At 45.8% G+C, this 21,580-nt stretch overlaps 1 protein-coding gene across 1 annotated transcript in view; it reads left to right on the forward strand.

Moving 5' to 3' along the window:
- WDFY4 (WDFY family member 4) overlaps positions 1-21,580 on the forward strand; it is a 295,291-nt gene that overhangs the window by 185,053 nt on the left and 88,658 nt on the right. The window contains exons 41-44 of the mRNA XM_011990946.1: positions 1,110-1,316; positions 2,701-2,746; positions 4,632-4,798; positions 17,868-18,016. Coding sequence (XP_011846336.1) covers positions 1,110-1,316; positions 2,701-2,746; positions 4,632-4,798; positions 17,868-18,016 — 569 coding nt within the window. The remainder of the gene's footprint in view (positions 1-1,109; positions 1,317-2,700; positions 2,747-4,631; positions 4,799-17,867; positions 18,017-21,580) is intronic.

Below are 21,580 nucleotides of genomic sequence, written 5' to 3' on the forward strand. Positions count from 1 at the left end.
CCAACAGACCAGGTTTAAATCTCTGTTTGGCCACCTGTTAGCTTTGGAGAAGGCACTTCTCCTTTGCAGACTTAGCATCATCATGGGGATGATCAAAAATACTTGTGGTACCACTGGGTAGAGGAAATGAGATAAAGCAGGTGCAGGGCTCAGCCTAACACATGATAATGAGTGTCTTTTCTGTTCATGATGTTATGCTTCTTGTCATTAGCATTTCACCTTTTCATTTTCTGAAAAGATTAAATTTGGGACAAATTCCATAAAATATTTGAATAATTGCAAAAGTGTATCCCGCAAAGTTGACTCTACTGTCCAAACTGAACTGAACTGTTTCTTTAACAGGTGATGTATGTAACTTTAATGTGATCTATAAATGCAGGTTGGCAATATCAATGTTAGAAAGGTTTGAGTCATACTCTAGTAGCAAGTGTGGCAGTCAGAGACCACAGATGCAAACTGTGAGGATCTCACAGCTATTAAATGAGATTGTTTGCATTACTATGAAAGGTTTTAGCTCCTGTTAATATTCTAGAATCTCTGAACATTCTGGAATCTATGATATTAACATGGAAAGGCCCTTAGACATCATTTGGGCCAGGTCTGTCATTTCATTGGAGATTCTGAGATCCAGAGATGGGAGTGACTTGCTCAAATCAACCAATTGTCTTGAGGGCTTCTCATTCTCACTCCATTCCAGTCCAGGCAACTGGAAAAAGAGTATATTCAGCCTCAGTTTTGGGGGGTGGGACTGTAGTGAGATTCATGTCCCTTTGGTAAAATAGCTGTCCAGTCCATGCTGATGAGCAGCTACAGGACCTTCCAGACCTGTTGCTTTCTGCCCATCACCAGTAGCCTCATGGCACTGAAGGCCAAAGGGCGGGCAGCTTTCTCCTCCCCTAACTTGGATTAAGAGATCTTAAAGCTGAGCAACTGTTTCCTCCTAGTCCTGGCTGCAGTGGGTACCCTACACATTCTGAGGGTGTAGAGAGAAGGTATCTTTCTCAAACATTCATGGGAGACTTGGCCTATTCCCCCCAGGAGGTTTGGGGCCAGGCCTATAAAGCCCATAAGGCAAATGTATCCAGGGTGACTCTGTTTCTGCTCCCCAGAGGCGAAAATGTGGCAACATCAAGGCAGCCAAAGCCTGGGCCAGGATCCAGGAGCAGCTTTTTGGGGAGCTGGGCTTGTGGAGCCAGGGGGAAGAAACCACGCACTGTTCCCCATGGGAACTTGACTGGAGAGAAGGACCAGCTCGAATGAGGAAACGCATCAAACGCTTGTCTCCGCTGGAGGCCCTGAACTCAGGAAGGCACAAGGTAGGAGTCAGGTGCAGTGAGACAGTGCTGGTTCCGGGTAGGGCCTGATAGGAAAGCAGCTCCTGAGCCTCCCCATCACATGTTGTTTATATCAGGCTAAGATAACACATGCAGTTAAATATAGGAGAGTCCCAAAATTTATTCTCAATGTCATTTAAGAGGAGAAAAGCATCACTAACCCTCCTAGGTCCATAGCAGGGACACTGTAAGTACAGCCTGAAAGAATGGATAAATAGTGAGTGTTGAGTGGGTGAGTGGTTCTTACCTATGCCGCGGACACAGCCCTGTGCTGCAATCCACACAAGTCCTGTGGAAACATCTGGATGCCAGTGTTTGGAACGGGCCAGGGAATGACTATTGTCTGCTAGCACAAGTTACTTGTTATTGGGCAGTTGTAACCCGTACTACTATGAGCATTACTTCAAATCCCATAGCAAGTTTTACAATGAAAATCTCACAAACTTGACTGTTTCTGCAATTTTGAGCCAGTGATCCACTCATTCCAAACAACACTGACTTCCCAAGCAACAGAATCTGGGTAGTCCCTGGGAGTTTGCTGTAATGAAGCTTGAACTGTGTCGCCAAACTCCTATTTTGCCTTTTAAAAGACAGGAAGCCAGTTGGATTCATTTGGTAGTAGATACAGAAAATCTGTCAATAGTTTTCCATGTCTTTATTGAATGATCATAATTTAAAATATCCTCAAAGGCAGCCTTCTAAACACCAGAATGCTGGATTTTTTTCTTCTGCATGTATTACAAGTAACAATGTTGAGTTTAGTCTCTGGTCTGTAACCTCAGCATCTTTTACTCATGCTAAAAATCCTTTGTAAAACCTAATGAAAAAAATTATATTTCATTAATTCAGTAGACACTTAGAAAGTTTCCAAGTATTGTCAATAAACACTTGGTGGTTTGTAGTATTTTCCCTCACTACATTTTTTAGGAATAAGAAGCAAAAATAAAATAAAATAAAATAAGTAGCCTGCTCACTGTGCTGGTGCCAAAGCCAAGGGCTGGCTATGAAGCCTGGTCTCTGGGGCTGTCCAGCCCTGGAACCTCCCCTGGTCCCCTCTCCAGGGTATCCCACACAGAGACATCCAGGATGCTATCTAATCCCATCTTGGCCTCTTCTTTGGTAATTACTGTAAGTCCTACTTAATGGAAGATTGTGGGTTTTTTCCCCTTTGACTCAGGAACATTAATACTTGCATTTTATTGTGGTCCTTTAGGATTTAGTGTTTCTCTCCCTTTGCATCTGAGTCTTGCGTAATTTGAAGGGGTCACATGCATGTGTGTGTTTGTGAATCTGTGGAACTGGGGGCGGGTGAAGCATGTATGTAGTATCCGAGATTTAATTTTTCTTTGTTCCATCCTTATTTCAGGAAAGCCAAGACAAAAATATTTCTCAAACAAATGCTGAAAACCAAGGTATTCAGTTTATCTATTTTTTCCTTTAATAATTAAGCTAATTATTGGTTTTATTTAATATGTTATTAAAGATATTAAATGAATATTTTAGAAGACGAAAATGCTATTGTATCCAGCACTGGGACTTATTGTTACTGTGCTTCCAGAAAGAAGACAAGTCGATATTAGCCCTAGACATTTGTTAGGGGAAGCATTTTCTATTAAGGTTGCAACAATAACAATTTTGGGGGAGAAACAGTCTTATCAATTTGCTGTATCAGGGGGATCTTAAAAGTGTTCCCAAACAATTTTTGAGACAGGGTCTTGCACTGTCACCTAGGCTGGGGTGCAGTGGCATAATCACAACTCACTGCAGCCTCGACCTCCTGGGCTCACACAATCCTCCTGCCTCAGCCTCCAGAGTAGCTGGGACTGCAGGTACATACCACAATGCCCAGATAATGTTTGTAATTTTTGTAGAGATGGGGTTTTGCCACATTGCCCAGGCTGGCCTCCAACTCCCAAGCTCAAGTGATCCGCCTGCCTTGGCCTCCCAGAGTGCTAGGATTACAGACGTGAGCCAGCACACCTGGCCAATGACTACTTCTTAGTGCTGATCAAACTCGTCTCATTTCCTGACTAATGGATTTGTATTGAGCTTGCTACCTTGCCTGTCTGCAGTAACACAAGCCCAGAAGTGAGGATCTTGGGCTGTGATCCCCAGGTGATTTGGGGTCTTACTGTGGCATAGAGTGTGCAATGACATTGTGATACCTGTTTGCCTCTCGTTTCTCCACCCCAAGCCCTACAACTCTCACATGGAATGATTGCCTGCCTGCTCCACCTCTCAGAGGTGGGGGTTGCAGAGAGTGCAGTGGTGGAAAGCATGAACTGATTTTTTGTCAATGATGGCCATGGGCTGCAGTGTCCTCTCATTCTTGGTATGCAGAGCCCCTGGGCCTCTGTGACTCTGGGCCTCCGTGGTGTTTCCAGTATGCACTCTGAGTAGGGAGCTCAGCCAAAGGAAAAGAAAGGCCCTGTGGTTTTCCACCATGCCTCTCCTATGCATCTGTCCCTGCATGGGGGAAAGCTGTGAGGGTTTGCGTGAGCAGCAGACACTTTCATTCATCCAGTACAGAAAAGATAATGGAAGTAAATGGACCAAATTGTAAACAGTGGAGCCAAACAGACTAGAGATGAAAAGACTAGACCTTTGTCTCAGAGAGACTTTATTCAGATTCTACCTCTAGTTCTTAGAAGCCATATGATCTTGTACAAAGTAATTTGTACAGCCTGCTTCAGCTTTTCCATTTGTCAAGTGAGGATGAAATATCTCCAGCCTAGATGGGACAACATTTTAAAATGTCATCAGAAGTATCTGGCACAGAGAAAGGGAGCTATTATTATTAGCACTATCTCTGGGTGCATGGGTGAGATTTGTTTTATTTCTTACAGCTTCATGTCCTTTCCAAGATTTTTTTTTTTACAGTAAAAAGATATTGTTTCTATCATGAGAAAAAATAGCAATATTCAAAGAGTGAATGGAGTGAAATTCAGAGAAAGCAAATCCTGGCTGAACCTCTAGGGAGTTGCTTTACTGACTAACAAGGGTGAATTTGGAAATGTTGCCCTGTGGCCACTGGAAGTAGCAGAACAGCTAGGCCTGGGCATAGCTGGGCCCTCCAGGATAAGTCAACTGGAAGGTATTTTGACCACACCCCGGGGTGCCCCAGGTGTGTGGTGTCCATTTCCAGAAGCAGCGGAGGGGCACAGTGAGAGATCCATGCTCTTGATTTCAGCCCTGGAGCCTTGCTACTCCTCAGTGATGTAGGCACATGCTGTGTACCAGCCCTTACCATGTCAGGTAGCCCCTGTCAACACCACGTGTCCCTTTATGCTGCTGCAGATGAACTGACACCGAGGGAGGCTGAGGGCGAGCCTGATGAGGTGGGGGTGGACTGCACCCAGCTGACCTTCTTCCCAGCCTTACACGAAAGTCTGCACTCGGAAGACTTCTTGGAACTGTGTCGGGAAAGACAAATTATTTTACAAGAGCTTCTTGATAAAGAAAAGGTAATATACCCCATTGCAATATCCTTTAAGATTTTTAAGTTGCTTGTTAAGATTGTCAGACAGGAGAAAACCAAGCTTTCGTCTCTTACGTGGAAAATGAGATCTCCATTTGCTATGAAAACTTTCAACAAGATAATCAGTGAGAAAAAGGGATAGATTTCTAAATATGCTGGCCCAGAGAAAGGGTGCAAAGGGAAGTCTATACATCCTGCATCAAAATATTTAAAAGGTATACCTCAAGCTAACAAACTGTTCAATGAAAAATACTCTAACTTCCTACTTTGACCTTCGTAACAACCTGAGAGGCAAGTTTCAAGTTGAGAATTCTTGACCTTCTTGCAGTTCAGCATCTTGGTCCCCTGTGGCCTGACCACCCTGAGAGGTTCCACACCTTGAGGGGTCTTGGGTGCATGTGTTTGGACACCCCAACCTATATGTCCACACTGAAGCCTAGGAGTAAGCATACTGTGGCACCATTAACCTTCAAAAGGGTGGCCCTGGGGTTGAAGTGTACAGGCACAGGAGGCAGGCTGGGGATGAGGTAGCAGAGAAACCTGAGATCCTGCGTGCCTGGAGCTGGGTTGGTGGAGCCCCGCTCTTCATGTGCGTGTCCTCTTGGCCTGGCTGGGGAGGCCCCAGAGAAGGACCCTCTTCCCCAAGTCTAAGAATGCAATGGAAGACTAAGCACATGTCTTAGAGTAGAACCGGCCTGAGTTCTAGTCCCAACTTGGCCACATATTAAACCTCATGTCACCTAACCATTGTCAGTCTCAGTTTTGTTATCTTTAATGTGGAGTTCTGGCCACCATCTGATAACATTCTGCTCAGGCTTAAATGGGCCAATGGAAATACAGGGACTAGCTCAGAGCCGGGCATAGGAGAGGTGCTCATCAAAGGTGAGTTCTTTTCTCTTTCTGGGGGTTGGGTGGTTGAAGGCGTGGTGGACCCCAGAGTCTCTGGGTGAATCGGTCTTTTCCGTAGGAATATAAGTGAAGGAGATACCCACAGAGGCGCAAGCAGGCTGAGACTGGCGGGCCACAGGAGACACACAGAGACAAATGCATGAGAGCTGGAGGCTAGTCTGGCCCCAGGGTGAATGAGAGTGGATCTGAACCAAGACCCAGGGACTGAGGGAGAGCCTGGACCTCCAGGAGTAGGTCCCAAGCTCAGAAAACCTGGGAGGGGTGTCAGCAAATGACTGCTGCAGAACTTTCAGCAAATTGCTTTGCTGCTTTCAGATTTGGGTCACAGTTCAAGCAATGTAGTCCTGTAACAATGCTGTCCTTACACCTGCATAACCAAAGCTTCCAGACACAGAGCATATTTCCAGCTCTGCATCACACCTAGCCACGATGCCTCCTCATGCAGGTTTGCCTACCTGCAGTGCCCTGCGCACTTGATCCCTGCAACTGACTCTCTGAAGCTGATCTTGACTGCTCCCTGCTCTGAGACCTGGAGAACTGGCCTCTCCCTTGTTACTGTCTGTGTCACCCCCTGCATCACCTCCTGCCTTGCTGTTGGCACACAGAGTGACCTCAGTGCTTCACCTGTCTGCCTCTGTCACTATGGATCCTCCATACAGGAGGGAACCCTGGTGCCTGACCACAGGCATGCCTGGAGCAGCCAGTAAGTCAACATTGATGAATGACATGATGAATTCATGTGCATTTTATTTTGATAATGGAAGTATTATATCTCTACTATGTGAAATTTTTATAAATGGATATTAAAATATATAACACACATGTATACATAAGTGTGTATTCATAATATCCAGTTGCTGAGGACTAACAGCAGGTCACAACAGTTGGGATATATCAATATACTAATATGCTCATATAGATAAATGGATATTTAGTAAATACCTTGTCCATTGAAAAAACAGCTAAGACATCAATGCTTTCTTTCCATAAAAGCTTTTCTTTGCTTTATGCCCTTAAATGAGCAGCAGTTCTCAACTGGGGTGAACTTTACCCCACAAGGAACCCTTACCAATGTCTGGAGACATTTTTAATTACCATGGCCAGGGCGAGAGGATGCTCCTGGTGTCTAGGGGACAGAGGCCAGGGCTACTGCCGGGCATTATACATTGTCTATGGTGGCAAGGCTGAGAACTGTGTCAGAAAGAATCCATAGTAAACAGATATCACACCCCAGCTACACCTGCCTGCTTTCCTGATCATGTGGTGCCTCCATATTGGTTCTTTTCATTGCTTTGATAAGAGAACAATGGCAGTACTTTATATTCACTTTCTATCTTTTCCAGAAGAAATTATCATAAACGTAGTGATTTTAACATAACACACATTTACTGTCTGAAAAGTCTGGGCACAACGGGGCTCAGCTGGTTCTCTGCTAGAGCCTCACAGGGCTGCAGCCAAGGCATTTGCATGTCTTTCCGGAGGCTCTGGGAAGGCATCCTTTCCAAGCTCGTTCCAGTGCTGGCAGAATCCATGTTCCCGCTTCTGTAGGTCCGAGCTCCTGTTCCCTGCCTGCTGGTTGCCGGGGTGCATCTGTTTCTCAGGGTGCCCAACTCCCTTGCTCTGTGGCCCTTCCTTCTTTCATTTCCTGCAACGGGTGGTATCCTTCTCACCCTTCATATCCTTATTGCCTCCTCTGCCTCCCACTCCCCCCACATCACCTCTCTGACCAACTCTGCTGCTGCTGCCTAGGGCACAGGGGATGGCACTAACTCACAGGTAATCCAGGATCACATCCTTGTTTTAAGGTCAGCTGATTCGTAACCTTGATTTTATCTGCAAAGTCCCTTCAGAGCAGTGTGGGTGTTGGTTGGGACAGCCTCCTGGGTACTTCTCTGGAATACAGCCTGCCACTTTGGCACCATTCAGGCTGCTGCCCCCCAGGGCGGGTCCTTGGCCTCCCAGGAGAGCCTCTGCAGGTGGCCTGACTCCCTCAGTCATCCAAGGCTGGCCTGAGAGTTTTCACCCTGGCTAGGCTGAAGTTTGTGGTCAGGGACCCGAGAGAGTCCCAGCCCGGCCTCTTGCAGCCCGCAGGTGCCTTTGACACTTGTCCTGTCTCTGGGAGTCTTGTTTTTGTTGACTGTTCACCAGGTGACATTTTTCTCAGGAGTCTTGCGGGGGAGCGGGAAAGGTCTGAAGCTCCCAGGTGGCTGACTTTCCAGCCTATGAAGCAGGACAGAGCCAGGAAGGTGATCCTCTCCCATCTTCCCCTCCCTGCCTTTTGTTTAAGCTTCAGTCTTCCTTGGCCTTCCCGTGGCTCAGTAGGAAGCTGTCAGAAATGCCACACACTGTTTGCTGAGGCAGTGTGGATCCCCAGGATGTGCAGGCAGGAGCATGTAGAACTCAGCGGGCTGTGGGGAGGGGAGAGAGCAGGAGCTGTCCTGCTTCCACTTAGCACCCGGTGGCCAGTACCTTCAGAAGGGAGGGGCCAACCAGGGGACCTTGTGTGAGTGTCGGCTCCCGGCCCAGAGGACTGGGCAGGGTGACCCTTGCCATTATCTTGGCATCCGTCCTTGCCTGAGTTGTCTCTATGCTTTTTATAGGGCTATGCTTGCTGCCTCTGGCTTCTTGGGGAATTGTGAGAAAAGCTGGCTCCCAAGTTGAGTTTCCCCAGGGTCAGTGAAGCCAAACCACCAGGCACACCTGCTCCTGAGGAAAATGTCACCCGGTGGACAGTCATCACCAGGCACAGAGATGCAGGCCTGGAGAGGTGGTGGCAGGGCAGCTTCCCTGATGAGGGGAGGGTAGAGGCTATAGGCAGGGGTGGGGATACAAACCCTGCCCAGTTCTAATTCTCTTGCCCCCACTTACAGACCTAGTGACTGAATGAGTAAGAGAACCATTCCGCAGCCTCCTTTCCATTATCTTTAGAATGGGATTCTACTCCTGGTCTCACTAGTTTGTGGCAAAGATCGATGTGGGGCTGTGTCTCTGTCCAAGACTGCACCCTGTGAGGAGGCAGCTCTCAGCCGCTGGCATCTGCTGTTACTGCTGCGGCTGTTGCTGTTCCTTTCATAGTCCCACAGGATTTGTTCTCACTCTCCTAGAAGTAAGAAGGGGTGTTGGAAGAACCCCGGTACCTATGGCATGACCCAAGGGCCCTGTCAAGGGAAGGATGAAGGATCCTGTTAAGATTGAGGCTCCTGTGAGGCAAGGAACTATGTGTCTTGGGGAAATGCTGTGGGGAGTTCTTGGATAGATGGGAAACTCTGGGGGTCTCCATGGGTCTGGTTGTCCCGCTGAGATGGTGGAGGATGAGACAGAGGGTCAGAGTGAAGCCCATGAGAGGCCTGACTAGCTGGAATGGGGTTCCTGCAGAGTGCCAACACTCAAACCAAATGCAAGGTTTTGGGAGAAAGAGGGAAGTTGCTGGGTTGAGACCTGGACTGATGTGTGGTGAAATCGAGGAGGTCCCTAAACTGAAAGCGCAAGGCAGGGAAGAACATGAGAAAGCAGGCCCCAGGAATTCACATGAATCAGAAAAATCCTCGAACCAGAGGAGCGCCCTTCTGCTCTAGACTAGAGAGCTCTGTGGAGTGGGGTCTTGGCTGTCTGGTGAAACATACGGGGCCTCTCTGTGGCCTGGCACTCCTCCTCCTCCTCACACCTCCACCAGCCAGGTCCACGCAGTCCCGTGACCATTTGCTTATGGCTCCCAGCCTGGAGGCCTCCTGGGTGAGCCTGTCCTGGTGCACCCGTCCCCAGCACACTCCCACCCCAGAGCACAGCTGGTGGCTCCATGCCCTGGGCCTACTCCAGCCCCCTCTTATTGCCTGACTGATGATTTCTGAGCCTGCCTATGGTTTCTCTGAAGGCAGGGAAAGACTTAGCTTCCTCCTCATCCCTTCCTTCCCTGACACATTGGGTGAGTGCTTGGGAACAGTCTGCAGACCAGGTGAGCTCAGCCTGATGGGGCAGCAGGAATCAGGAGGTCCTCCACGGGAGCCAACCTGCAGCCAGGCCTGGGTCTGCTCACATGCCTCAGGACCCAGCTTGAGGGAGGACATGTCCTAGGGGCACCTGGGTCATGGGGTAGCCCACTCTGGGGTAGGGAGGGGCTTGACTGGACTGGAGCAGGCTGCTACATCACCACCACCATGGAGGCAGCAGTCATTTGTGCCCAGGAGGGCAGCTTGGAACAGGGCAAAGTGCATAGGCTGGATTGAGAACCTCATTCTGCTATTTGCTTGTTGTTATTAATATTATTTTAGCAAAATGTCAACAGCTAGATGTCAGAAGCCCTTGCTTTGTGTGATCTTCATGCAGTGTCTCATTCAGCCTCACCATGGCCCTGTGAGGCAGGTGTGTTAGTCCATTTGAGTTGCTATAAAGGAATTCCTGAGATGGGGTAATTTATAATGAAAAGAGGTTTAGTTGGCTCACAGTCCGCAGGCTGTACACAAAACATGGTGCTGGCATCTGCTTCTGGTGAGGCCTCACGAAGATTCCAATAATGGTGGAAGGTAAATGAGAACCAGCGCATCACATAGTGAGAGAGGCAGCAAGAGAGAGAGGGAGGTGGGGCCAGGCTCTTTCAAATAACCAGATCTCAGCTGAACTCTCAGAGAACTCATTCATTACAGTGAGGACAGCACCAAGACATTCACGAGGGATCTGCCTCCATCATTCGAACACCTCCCACTAGCTCACACTTCCAACACTTAAGGCCACATGAGATTTGGAACAAAACATCCAGACCGTATCAGGAGGCTTTATTCTTTCCATTATAAAGATGGCAAAAACAGAGCCCAGGGTGGTTATTCATTGGAATTGCTAGGAGTTGACCTCAGATCTCTCTTACTCTCAGTTCATGTGTTTTTGTCCCCTCTCTACTGCTTCCCAGCTTACTGTGTTGAACAAGTTACATAACCTTTCCAGCACCCTATCCCTCAGCAGCCAGCTCTTATTGGGCTTGGAGTTGTGGCTCCAGGCCCCATGTGCTTTCTCTATAACTGTTCCGGTTAAAGCTGGTGCAGGCAGGCCTTCAGGTCTCTCACCAACATGGCGTCTCTGCCTGGGATGCAACATGCCAAGCAGGTACCTCCCTGCCCTCCTGCATGTGCCTTAGCCCCTGGTCCACTGTGGCCTTATCCCTGGACCACTATGGTTTTGTGTCAAGGACAAGAACTTGAGGCCAAGGAAAGGAGGATGAGTGCACTGATTGTTGACCCATGAACATATTCAAGCAAATATATAGAAAGTTTGTGCAAGGGATGCGTGTGTGTATGTTACCCTCTACATTCCCCGGGCTGGTACGATTAGCCTATGTTGAGGCATTTTGTAGCAAGTGTTGGTCTCATAAGCTGGGACTTCCCGTAATTCAGATGTCATTGTGAGACTTTGTGGGCTTTGTGCTTTTTCTAAATTTCTAAGTGAAACATACCCACAATAGGGGCATGGCAGGACTGTGTGCATGCTCCTACAGCACAGTCCCCACTCCTGCTCCCCCTATCATCTCAGAAGTGCTTGCTTATATGGCCTTTGCTGGACACATGGCACAGGAGACTTTCCAGGGCATGACTGCTTCCCAAGCGTCTAGTAGGCATGCCTCTGGCAGAAGCCTCTGGAGCTGCAGGCACTGTCCTGGCCCTGGGGGATGCTGGTGGTGCCGAGGCTAGGGTGGCAAAAGCTTAACTCATTTCTTTGTGTGAACGTTGGAGTTCTGGTTGCCTCCAGCAATACCTGGGATGGTAATTATTCAATTATTCTGTGCCACCTCTGCATCATTGATTAATGATTCCCAGGACCACAAACACATTTCTCTGCAAACAGCTCTGTTTGACTTGAGGAGTGACTGATTTAATGCATATTAATTATGGACCCATGTCAGTTACCACGTGGCTGGGGATGTCCCTTGTACAGCTTCCAGAACCAGTCCAACATCAGTCCTCAAGTGAGGGTTTGCTTTTGTTATTGTTCTTTGATTACATGAAAAATTAAACATCTGATTTTTTTTTCTTACAAACTCAATATAAAATATGAATTTGACCTTGGTAGAAATGATCTATTCGAAGGAAGAGATATTTTCCTCTGGACTGCAGAGAGTGGCATCTTCTATAAGCTTCTCCCAGATATCTTTAGCTGAGGCTGTTTGTAGAAGGTGGGGGTGGGTGTTAACCTTTCTATGCAGTAACTTCCTGTATTCCTGAATCTCCATGACTTTCTGAAATGCAAACAACACATGTCATTCCTACTTAATATTTCTGAGATGCTGGTTAGCATTCTTCATATACAAGGCCATTCCAGAGCTGACCTTCTGGTTTCCTTGGACTAACTTCCCTTATCCTTACACATGCACATGAACACACACACATGTATGCACAGACTCACATGTGCAACCACATGCACATGCATGTGCATGTGTGCATAGTCACATGCACACACACATGCACACATATGCATACACATGTGTGCACGTGCACACATACACATAGACACGCTTCTGACTTTTTAATTATACAGAACTACCTATAATCTCCAAAATGTCCAACTGCCTCAAGACTTTGTGCCTTAGAATGCTTCTCCCATGTTTTTATCTTTGTAACTCCTAACCCCAGCCTTGGAGTCACCTTCTCAGGAACCGCTTCTCTGGTGTCACCACTGCCCCTTCTTCCATCTCAGTCTGAGTGAGGCACACTCCTGTGTGCTCCCAGAGCACCTGTGCTTTTCCTCCCACCCTGTGCTGGGAGAGCTGATATCCTGCTCTCTCTCTTTCCTGTTATGTTGTAAACATCTTAAAGGCATGTTTTATTTTCCTTTGTGCCTCCCAGGGTGTGGGGCATATGCTAAACATTTAATATGTACCTGTTAAATAAATGAATGAACAAGTAGATGAGTGAATTATGGGCTATATGCTGACACCTGATGAAACCTTTTTTTTTTTCTTAGCCTAGCTGGTGCCCAATAATCAGTTTCTTAGTGTATGGGCTTCAGATCATCTGCATCAGAATCTTCTGGGTTGCTTATTAAAATTCACATTCTAGGGCCCTACTCTGCACCTGTTGAATTGAAACTTCTGGGGATGTAACCTGGGAATATGAATTTTATCAAGTTGTGCAGGTGATTCTCATACAGACTAACTTTTCAAATAAATGCCCAAATCCATGAGTCCAGGTTTTACAATATTCAGAGCTATCCTGGCTAAAAATATGCTCCAATTTTAATCAGTTGCCAATGAGCAGTCCTTAGTGAACACAGGTTATGGTGAGTATTGTGCTTTGAACAGTCCTTGGGACTTGTAATATGTTTCACTTTTCGCTGGTGCAACCAAACAAGAGCAAAAGTATTGCCATTTCCACCTGGTCTCCTCTGAGTCTGCAAAGATGGGAGGTGTGGCTGTCTGCAGGCTCTCTGTGGAAGTGACACATGCAAGCAGCCAGGGGGCATCCCTGCTCCTCATCTCAACCTGAGATGTACTTACATAAAAAGATCCATGCATCATTACATTCCTTTCCATATTTCCCAAATTAATATATATGTGTATATATATAAAATATAAAACAATAAGGAGATGATATATCTCTACACATATATGTATATGTATAAATAGATAGCATCTCCTTATTGTTTTAATATACATTTCTTTGATTATTAGTATGGCTGAATTCTCCATCTAAACACATTTAAGAATGAAAATGTAGATACCAGAACTCATAGGTGGCCAAAAGAATGTAATTTATGTAGCCTTTTGCCTTTTTGATACTTGACTTTTTCTCAGCAACCTGTGTTTTTCTAAAAAATAAGAATACTTATTCCATATGCTAATACTATTAGAATGTATTCAGAACAAGGTTGAGGCAAGCAGAGATGTAGGAAGAGGGCAGATGATAAATGGGAGCAGGGCTAAAGCTTTCGTTGCAGCAGACTCACTCACCGTACACACAAAAATAAGGGAATGCATATATTGACAGCTCTGTTACTGGGTACCTTCAGTCACTTCTCTGGACCTCAGTTTTCCTACCTGTAAAATCAGGGTATTTCACTAAGCTGCAGACTGCTAATGATAGAGAAACCTTTAGAGAGCATCCAGTTGACCTTGCCCTTTATAGATGCACCACTGAGGCCTGACTTTAGAAGAATGTGCTGGTGTGTGCTACCACTGAATGTCCCACTAGATTGTTGTCTCCCTGCTATGGTTTGAATGGCCCCCAAAATTCTTGTGTTGGAAACTTAATTGCCATTGTAACAGTATTAAGAGATGGGGTCTTTAAGAAGTGATTAGGCCATGAGAGCACGACCCCATGAATAGATTAATGCCATTATTGCAGGAATGGGTTCATTATTATGGGATGGGATCCTGATGAAAAGGATAAGTTTGGCCCCATTTCTCTCTCTGTCTTGCATGCTCACTTCCAGCTTCTGCTCTTCCACCATGGGGTGACCCTCACCAGATGCCAGTGCCATGCTCTGGGACTTCCTAGCCACCAGAACCAATAGCCAAATAAACATTTCTGTTTATAAATTACCCAGTCTGGGGTATTCTGTTATTGCAGCAGAAAATGAACAAAGATACCCTCTAACTTTAGCTCCAGCATTTTGTTGATTTCTGGACAACCTGTTTGTCATCATACACAGAGCTAGTTGTGGCTACTTTCTTAGTTATTTTACCCATCAAGAGTGCTAATATATCATTCAGCTGATCTTAAAAAAGCTCTACTTATGAGGCAAAAGTTCTACTCTTTAAAGTGATCAATACAATCATGGCATAAGGGATTTCTTAATCATGAGTAAACTTAGGGATGGAGCCCTCCTAGGGCTAATTTAAATGGAAAAGCAGGTAATAGTTCACTTGGGTTCATTTTCTAGTTTTTAAAATGCCATTTCTTTTCTAGCAGAATCAATGTTTAAGCTATTAACCCAGGTCTCACCAGACATTTTTCTTGTGGTTTGGCTTATTCTGGTTGATACTTAAGTCTTCCCAAAGGGAAGCACCAGATCATAGGCATCTGCTCTGAGACCCTGGTGCAGGCACCATGGAGGCTGTGGTGGGGGCCTGGTGTCACGGGCGGGAGACAGGATTTGGAGGCACATAGGCCAGGACTGGCACTGCAGAGCCACATCATCTCATCATGTGAACCTGAGGATGGGGTCTCTGAGTCTCATCTGGGAAAAAGTATAACAGGAGAAAAAGTTTAAGCAGCCTGACATAATCTTCCTAATAGTCCTGGTGGGAGTGTAAATTAGTGTCACCTTGCAGGAGGGTAATCTAGCAATGGCTACCTAAATTTAAAATGCCCACGCCCTTGACCTGCAATTCTCCTTATAGAAATTTATGCTTCAGATTTACTTGTGTATTCAAAATGACTTACCTACAAGGATGGTAATTGTAGCATTGCCTGTTATATCAAAACATTTTAAAGCAACCTGGATCAAAAGAGGACTGACTGGTCAAATAAACTGTAGTACATCCATTCAAGGGAATTGTCCGCAACTATTAATAAGAATTAGACAGCTCTATAATAAATGATTTGGAAAATTATCTAAGATGAATTGTTAGGAGAAAAGTCTAGATGCAGAGCAGTAAGCATATAAGTATATTCTTTGTATAAAAAAGAATCTGTATAAACATGCTAATGTATTCATACAATCTCTTTGTATGAATATATGATAAAGTGGTAATGGTGGTTGCCCCTGGGGAAGACTACTAGAGAACCTGGGAATGCCACACAGTTACTCAAGTCCCAAAGTAGACATTTATCATTTATCCTTAATCCATCCTCCTTCTCCTCCCCTTCCCTCTCCTCCCCTCCCTTCCCCCTCCCCCTTTCCTTCCTTCCCTTCCTTCTTTCTTCCCTTCCCTTCCTTCTTTCCTTCCTTCCTTCCTTCCTTCCTTCCTTCCTTCCTTCCTTCCTTCCTTCCTTCCTTCCTTCTGTCCTTCTCTTCTCTTTTCTTTTCTTTTCTTTTTCTTCTTTTTCTTTTCAGTTAGTCCAGTAGCAGCTCCTGTCAATTCTCCATCTTCTTGTTTAGATACACCCACTTCCTTCCTTCTGCATTCTGCCATCTATCCCAGACCACTGAAATAGCAACATGACAGGGCACCCTCTTTTCAGTCTTGACCCTTTCTAATGCTATCTCCACCCAGCAGTCAGTGTCATCTTTTAGAAACAAGCTCTCTCGCAACTTTCTGTTGCAACGACAATAAAACCCAATGGCCATGCTAAGGTACCTAAGACTATCTATGATGGAGATACTCCTACTTTCCAACTTCATCTCAGCCATACTGACCACTTTTCTGTTCTCCAAATCAGCCCTTCCTGCCTCTAGACACTTAACTGGATGTCCCCGTTCCTTGAAATGTTCTTCTCCAAGCTTTTCCAGAACTTACATGTTTCCATCCTTCAAGTTTCAGGGTCTGTGTCCTCGCCAAGAATGGTGTCCAAGAACAGAATAGTGTTCTCGCCAAGTTTCTCCCTGCTAGTCTGTTGGTTAAAATCCCACTACTGGATTTTAAGCCCTATGAGGGTAGGATTCTTGTATATCTTGTCCACCTTATTCCCAAAGCCTGGTTCAGTGCCTGCCATGAAACAGAGGCTGAATCTGTAACTGTTGAATAGATGACCACCTGGATGAATGAATGAAATTGGAAATGAGTCCACTTTGGACCCTGGCCTGGAAGGTGGCTGAAGGGCTAGCTCCCCTGACAAAGTAGATTCGGGATAGACCAAGAAGGCCAGCTACCTGCACCAACCTTGGTTACAGAAACAGAGGCTCTCGGCTGTTTTAGGAAAAACAGCTCAGCCCTGACTTGTCCTGGATCATAGTGATTAATACTTATCTTGGAACAAAACCCTCAGTGAACCTTTGCTTTCTGCCCTTGGCTCTGGCTTTCACTAATCCCATTTGGTGCAAGAGTTGGAGAACTGGTCTTCGGGGTCTGCTCTCCAGGTGTCACCACTGTGGCCTTGTCATTGCTCCCAAAGGTGAGCAGGGAGCTTTGCTTCAGTCCCAGGCTGTGTCACTTAGTAGGTAGCTGATCTTTAGTGAGAGTCTTATCTCCTGGAACCTCTTTTGTAGTTTTTCTCCCAAGCATATCTATTCTGCTTTTGTATAACTGAAATTAGCACAAAATTACCATGAGAAAATGCTGGCCTTGGCCTTATTCTTGGTCCCTTTAGGCTCTCATGTTCTAGAATTTATTGATTCACTCACTTGTTCTTTTAGGGTTTACTATGTAAGGACCCACTTGGTCGTTACTACATGCAGAACTCTGGGTCATACCAAGACATTATCACAGGTCAGGTTCTGCATGGAGAAAGTTGATTGGGAATAAGGATTGCAAGACTGGGCCGATGGAGAAGTACAACCACAATGTAGTCTCAGCAAAGACTTCAGCTGATTCCAGAGCAGCTATAGGTTTGGGATGGTTGTTTAGAGTTTTCTTGAATTGAGCCAGAGGGGCTAAGCCTTCCTACTCTACATTGTCCAGTTGTTGGGTACAGACTGCCCCTGGGAAGAGGATGTGACCTTGGGCCAGGGGCTGTATTCAGCTAAGGCAACTCTGGAGAACTGCCAACATTTCCAGCAACAGGGGAAATGCTCACCTCAGTCCAAGAGGAGGGATCTGGGCAGATCACTGTGCATCTTCTGCACATGTTTCCTTGGCCTTGCAGAGATGGCAGTACATGTCTTGCACTTGTGGTTCTAGGCACATTTGAGTTCTAGTCCTGGCTCAACCATGTACCAGCTGGTCCCTGGACAAGCTCCCTCTCCTCTGTAACTGAGGGATGTCTTGTACCTGGGGAACTTTCCTCACGGTTAACTGTGGGATGCTTTGCTTGTTTGTAGAGGGCCTTAAAGTGAGAGAAAGGACTTCGATGTGCTGAATATAGCGGTAAACACTCACCCACACAGCTTGGTGGGAGCAGGGGTGGGCTTGGGTAGAATAAACACCAGCCTAGGTGGGATGTGGTACTGCCATGTAGGCTGTGAAGAGTAGTACAGCTCTGGGGCAGCAGGACTGCCATTCATACAAGGCACTGCTCTCACCTCCAAGTGCCCTGTGGGTGGCTGGTCACTGCCCTCCTGTTTCCACCAAGAATCATGGGCATGCTTCCTGTGCACCACTTGACTCTGGCACTCTCTCCTTCCAGGTGACGCAGAAGTTCTCCCTGGTTATTGTGCAGGGCCACCTGGTGTCAGAAGGGGTCCTGCTCTTTGGCCACCAACACTTCTACATCTGCGAGAACTTCACACTGTCTCCCACGGGTGATGTCTATTGTACCCGTCACTGCTTATCCAAGTGAGTTATCCACTTCTCCCAGCAGATTCTTCCCTGAGCCCCATTCATCCTTACCAGCCTGCCCTACTCTTCCCCTTCTCACCTTGTTCTTACAGTGGGCTTAGGTTTGGGCCTAAAACTGAGCCATGAGATAAAATAGAAGAACCTGCAAGCATAGGCCATCTGTGGCCACGGTTCCCCTAAGCAGTGATCAGGACTGGGTACCAATGTGGCAGCTCCTCAGGTCTCCCCTAATGTGGAATGTCAGGACTCAGGGATCAGTCCTTCAGTTATTTGCGTGGCTGAATTCAGTCACCATCAACTTACTCACTCAACAACATGTTGGTTGCTCATTCTGCATAAGAAAACAGGCACCGCCCCTCTCTTCCGAGGGACTTAATGCAATCGGCAGCATGCACAGTGTCTTTTGGAAACTGTTGGCCGCACACTATGATCCTGGGACAAAATATGTGTTATGAGAGGGCTCTTCAGGGTTCAGGATTGGAGGGATGGCCTGGGACTGGAGTGGTGGGGAAGAGCTACCTGAGGAAGGGACCAAGATCTGAGTCTTGCAGAATGGGTGAGACTTGGGAAGAAACTTGAAGTCATTTTTACACCAACAAATACCAGAGGCCTTTGGCAGGAAATGTCGAGTTCTTTAGGATCTAGTGCAATTGGTCTATTTGGGTACGGTCAGCCCTTATTGTGCAATTCTCCTGTGTTTATGAAGTAAGGCCATTCAAAAATCAAATTGACTGAACTTTTGCCAAAAGTCCAATTGTCAAGTGTATGTTTTCACTTGATCACTGTCTTCGAAGATATTTGGATGAAGATTTCTTCGTGCAGTGATAGGCCTTGCCTTTTCCAGATGACCCAGTTTCAGATAATGACAAGATGACCTCTTAGCCCAGTGGCTCTCAAACTAGCTGACACCAGCATCACCTGGAGGGCTTGTTAGCACACAGATCCCTGAGTCCTGCCCCACCCTAGTTTCTAATTCAGAAGGTCTGGGGCAAGGCCTGAGGCTTAATAAGTTCCTAGCTGATGCTGATTCTATCGCTGGTCTGGGACCACACTTTGAGAGCCACTGTTTTAGGCTACTGACAGAGGAGTCCAAGTCTTATCTGCCAATAACCAAGAACTTTAACTTCCAATTGTCCTATCACTTCCAGCCTATGTCGGGAAGCAAGAGTTGAAGGAGTGCGGAAGAGTAGATGTCAGCCCACCTTGGTTGATTTAGATCAAACTGCTTTAAAATGCTTGGCATTTTTCTGTCTGCTAATTTCCATATTTTATTCATACCAAATGTTCACCGATTGCTGTGAGTCTTCTGTGCTTCTCCAAGGCAGGAGAAGCATAATTAATACTTGGCATCCTCATCCCATCTTATTCCTCATGTTTTATTGATACTGATCAATATGGACAATAGGCCTGCAGCCATGCCTCTCTGAGAGCTGATGAAAGCTTTCTACTCTATCCGTATGCCCGGCGTGCCCCTGTGATGACTCACATAATCCACTGCTATGCTCTTCACCTCTGGTTTACATAGACTTAGTGTTAGATAAGATCTTATTGATTAGGTAAATTGTGTTTATGAGGTGCATCTAATCATGATCAAATTCACTATATCTGCACTTTTAACAGAAACCCAGTGGTCAGATTTTATGTACTCACTTGATTTGCAATGACGGACAAGGGAGACTTCTCATGTCTGAAAATGTACTTTTCTAGAATGCAAGCAGGAGTAGAGTGAGAACAAATCACTACCCTGGAATTACACTGGGGAAGTGCCCAGGTAGTTTAAGTCACCATACCTCAAAGAAGCATTTGTTATTCAGACAGTGCTTTCTCTCTGGGGTCTTGTCTACTGCCCTAAGAAACTACTAGCACTCCTGGAGATGCAGTTCTGAGACAGACTGTTAGATCATGCCAGATCAATGGGGATTAAGTCTTATTTTGACCATGGAGATTAAAGAAGATACATAAATAAGCTTGGTAAAAATAAAGCTAAGTGCAATGTTTCTGTAAAAGACTGCTATGAAATGGAGTCAGTTGCACATTAGACCTTGAAAGAGCCTCTCCGATGTAGCATAAAAATATCCTAAATCAGACTCAAGAACACTGCAGACTCCTTGACAGTGATTGGACTTTGCACTTTGGAAATTTCCTCAGAAACGAACAGCCTTCTGAGAAGGTTAGCTTTTGCTTGTAGTAGGTCCGTTTCTTAGCTGATTCGGGTGGCTGTATTCATTTGCTAGGGCAGTCAAAAACTGGGTGGCTTAAAAAAAAACAAAACAGAGCAGAAACGTGTTGTTTCATAGTCCTAGAGGCTGGCAGTACGAAACCAAGGAAAGGCCATGCTTCCTCTGACTGCTCTAGGGAAGCCTCCTTACTTGCCTCTTTCAGCTTCTTGTGTTTGCAGACAATCGTTTGTATCCCTTGGCTTGGAGATGCATTGCTTCAGGCACCTGGTCATCGTGTCCCTGTGTCTTCACATCATCTTCCCTCTGTGAGTCTATCTCCGTGTCCAAATTTTCCCTTTTTATAAGGACACCAGTCAGGTTGGATTTGGACCCACCCTTCATTTTAACTTAATTACCTCTGTAAATAGGCTCTTTTCAAATACAATCACAGTCTGAGGTACTGAGGGTTAGGATTTCAACATATCTCCTTTGGGGGACACGGTTCTACCCGTGACAAGGGCAATTAAGCTCACAAGGCAGAGAATTTGATTAACTTGGTGGGAACCCAAGTCATCCAACTGACTCTTTGTGATAGAGTATTTTAAATCAGATAATTCTTCCCCATCAGTGAGCAGTTTTAAATAGTCATTTCTGTTTTATTCAGTTCAACAAGTATTTATTGAAAATCTGTCTTATGCTCAGCACCATAGTTGACTCCGTAGATGGAAAGAGTGAATTAGATGTGGACTAAATCTGGTAGAGGGTTTACAATCTAGTGAATGGTTCTGGGTATAAATTCCAGGTATAATTCTGGCAATAGTCAGGTAACTTCAAATGTGGGCCAAATCGAAGTGTGTTTTATCCTGAAATCCACTTCTACTATCAAAGAACAGGTCAACCAATATCATAACTACCATTTATCTCATTGTGATTTATCGAGTCAGAATATTGACAGTGATACTATGCACACTTGGACAGTTTTTGCAGATCCTGCTGGCTGTTATGCTGCGGAAATGTGAATGGCAGCCTCTGAACTATGGCAATGGCTCTACCCAAAGAGTATGGATCAGCTGCCTATCTGGTACCCTTGGCTGCCTGAACTTCGATTCATTTTGTAGAACATATAGGGTGTAGCACTGTCGGAGACTCCCAATTACAGCTGTGTGAATAATACTACATATAATAGACCTCAGTTTGGAGGTCAGTCGGGGACTCAATAATGTACATAATTCAATAATGTACATAATTTAGCTTTTCTGAGACTTTGGGTCTATCTGAGGATCCATGCCCTAGATGTTTATTCAGTTTCTACAAGCAGGAAGAAAATGACTATCCTTTCTCCTAAAAGCTCGTTACTATTTTTCAGAGCATTCTTCTGTATGTCATCTGTGTTTCAGAGTCC

This window comes from Mandrillus leucophaeus, unplaced genomic scaffold (genome assembly GCF_000951045.1).
Source record: "Mandrillus leucophaeus isolate KB7577 unplaced genomic scaffold, Mleu.le_1.0 Scaffold388, whole genome shotgun sequence".
Lineage (NCBI taxonomy): Eukaryota > Metazoa > Chordata > Mammalia > Primates > Cercopithecidae > Mandrillus > Mandrillus leucophaeus.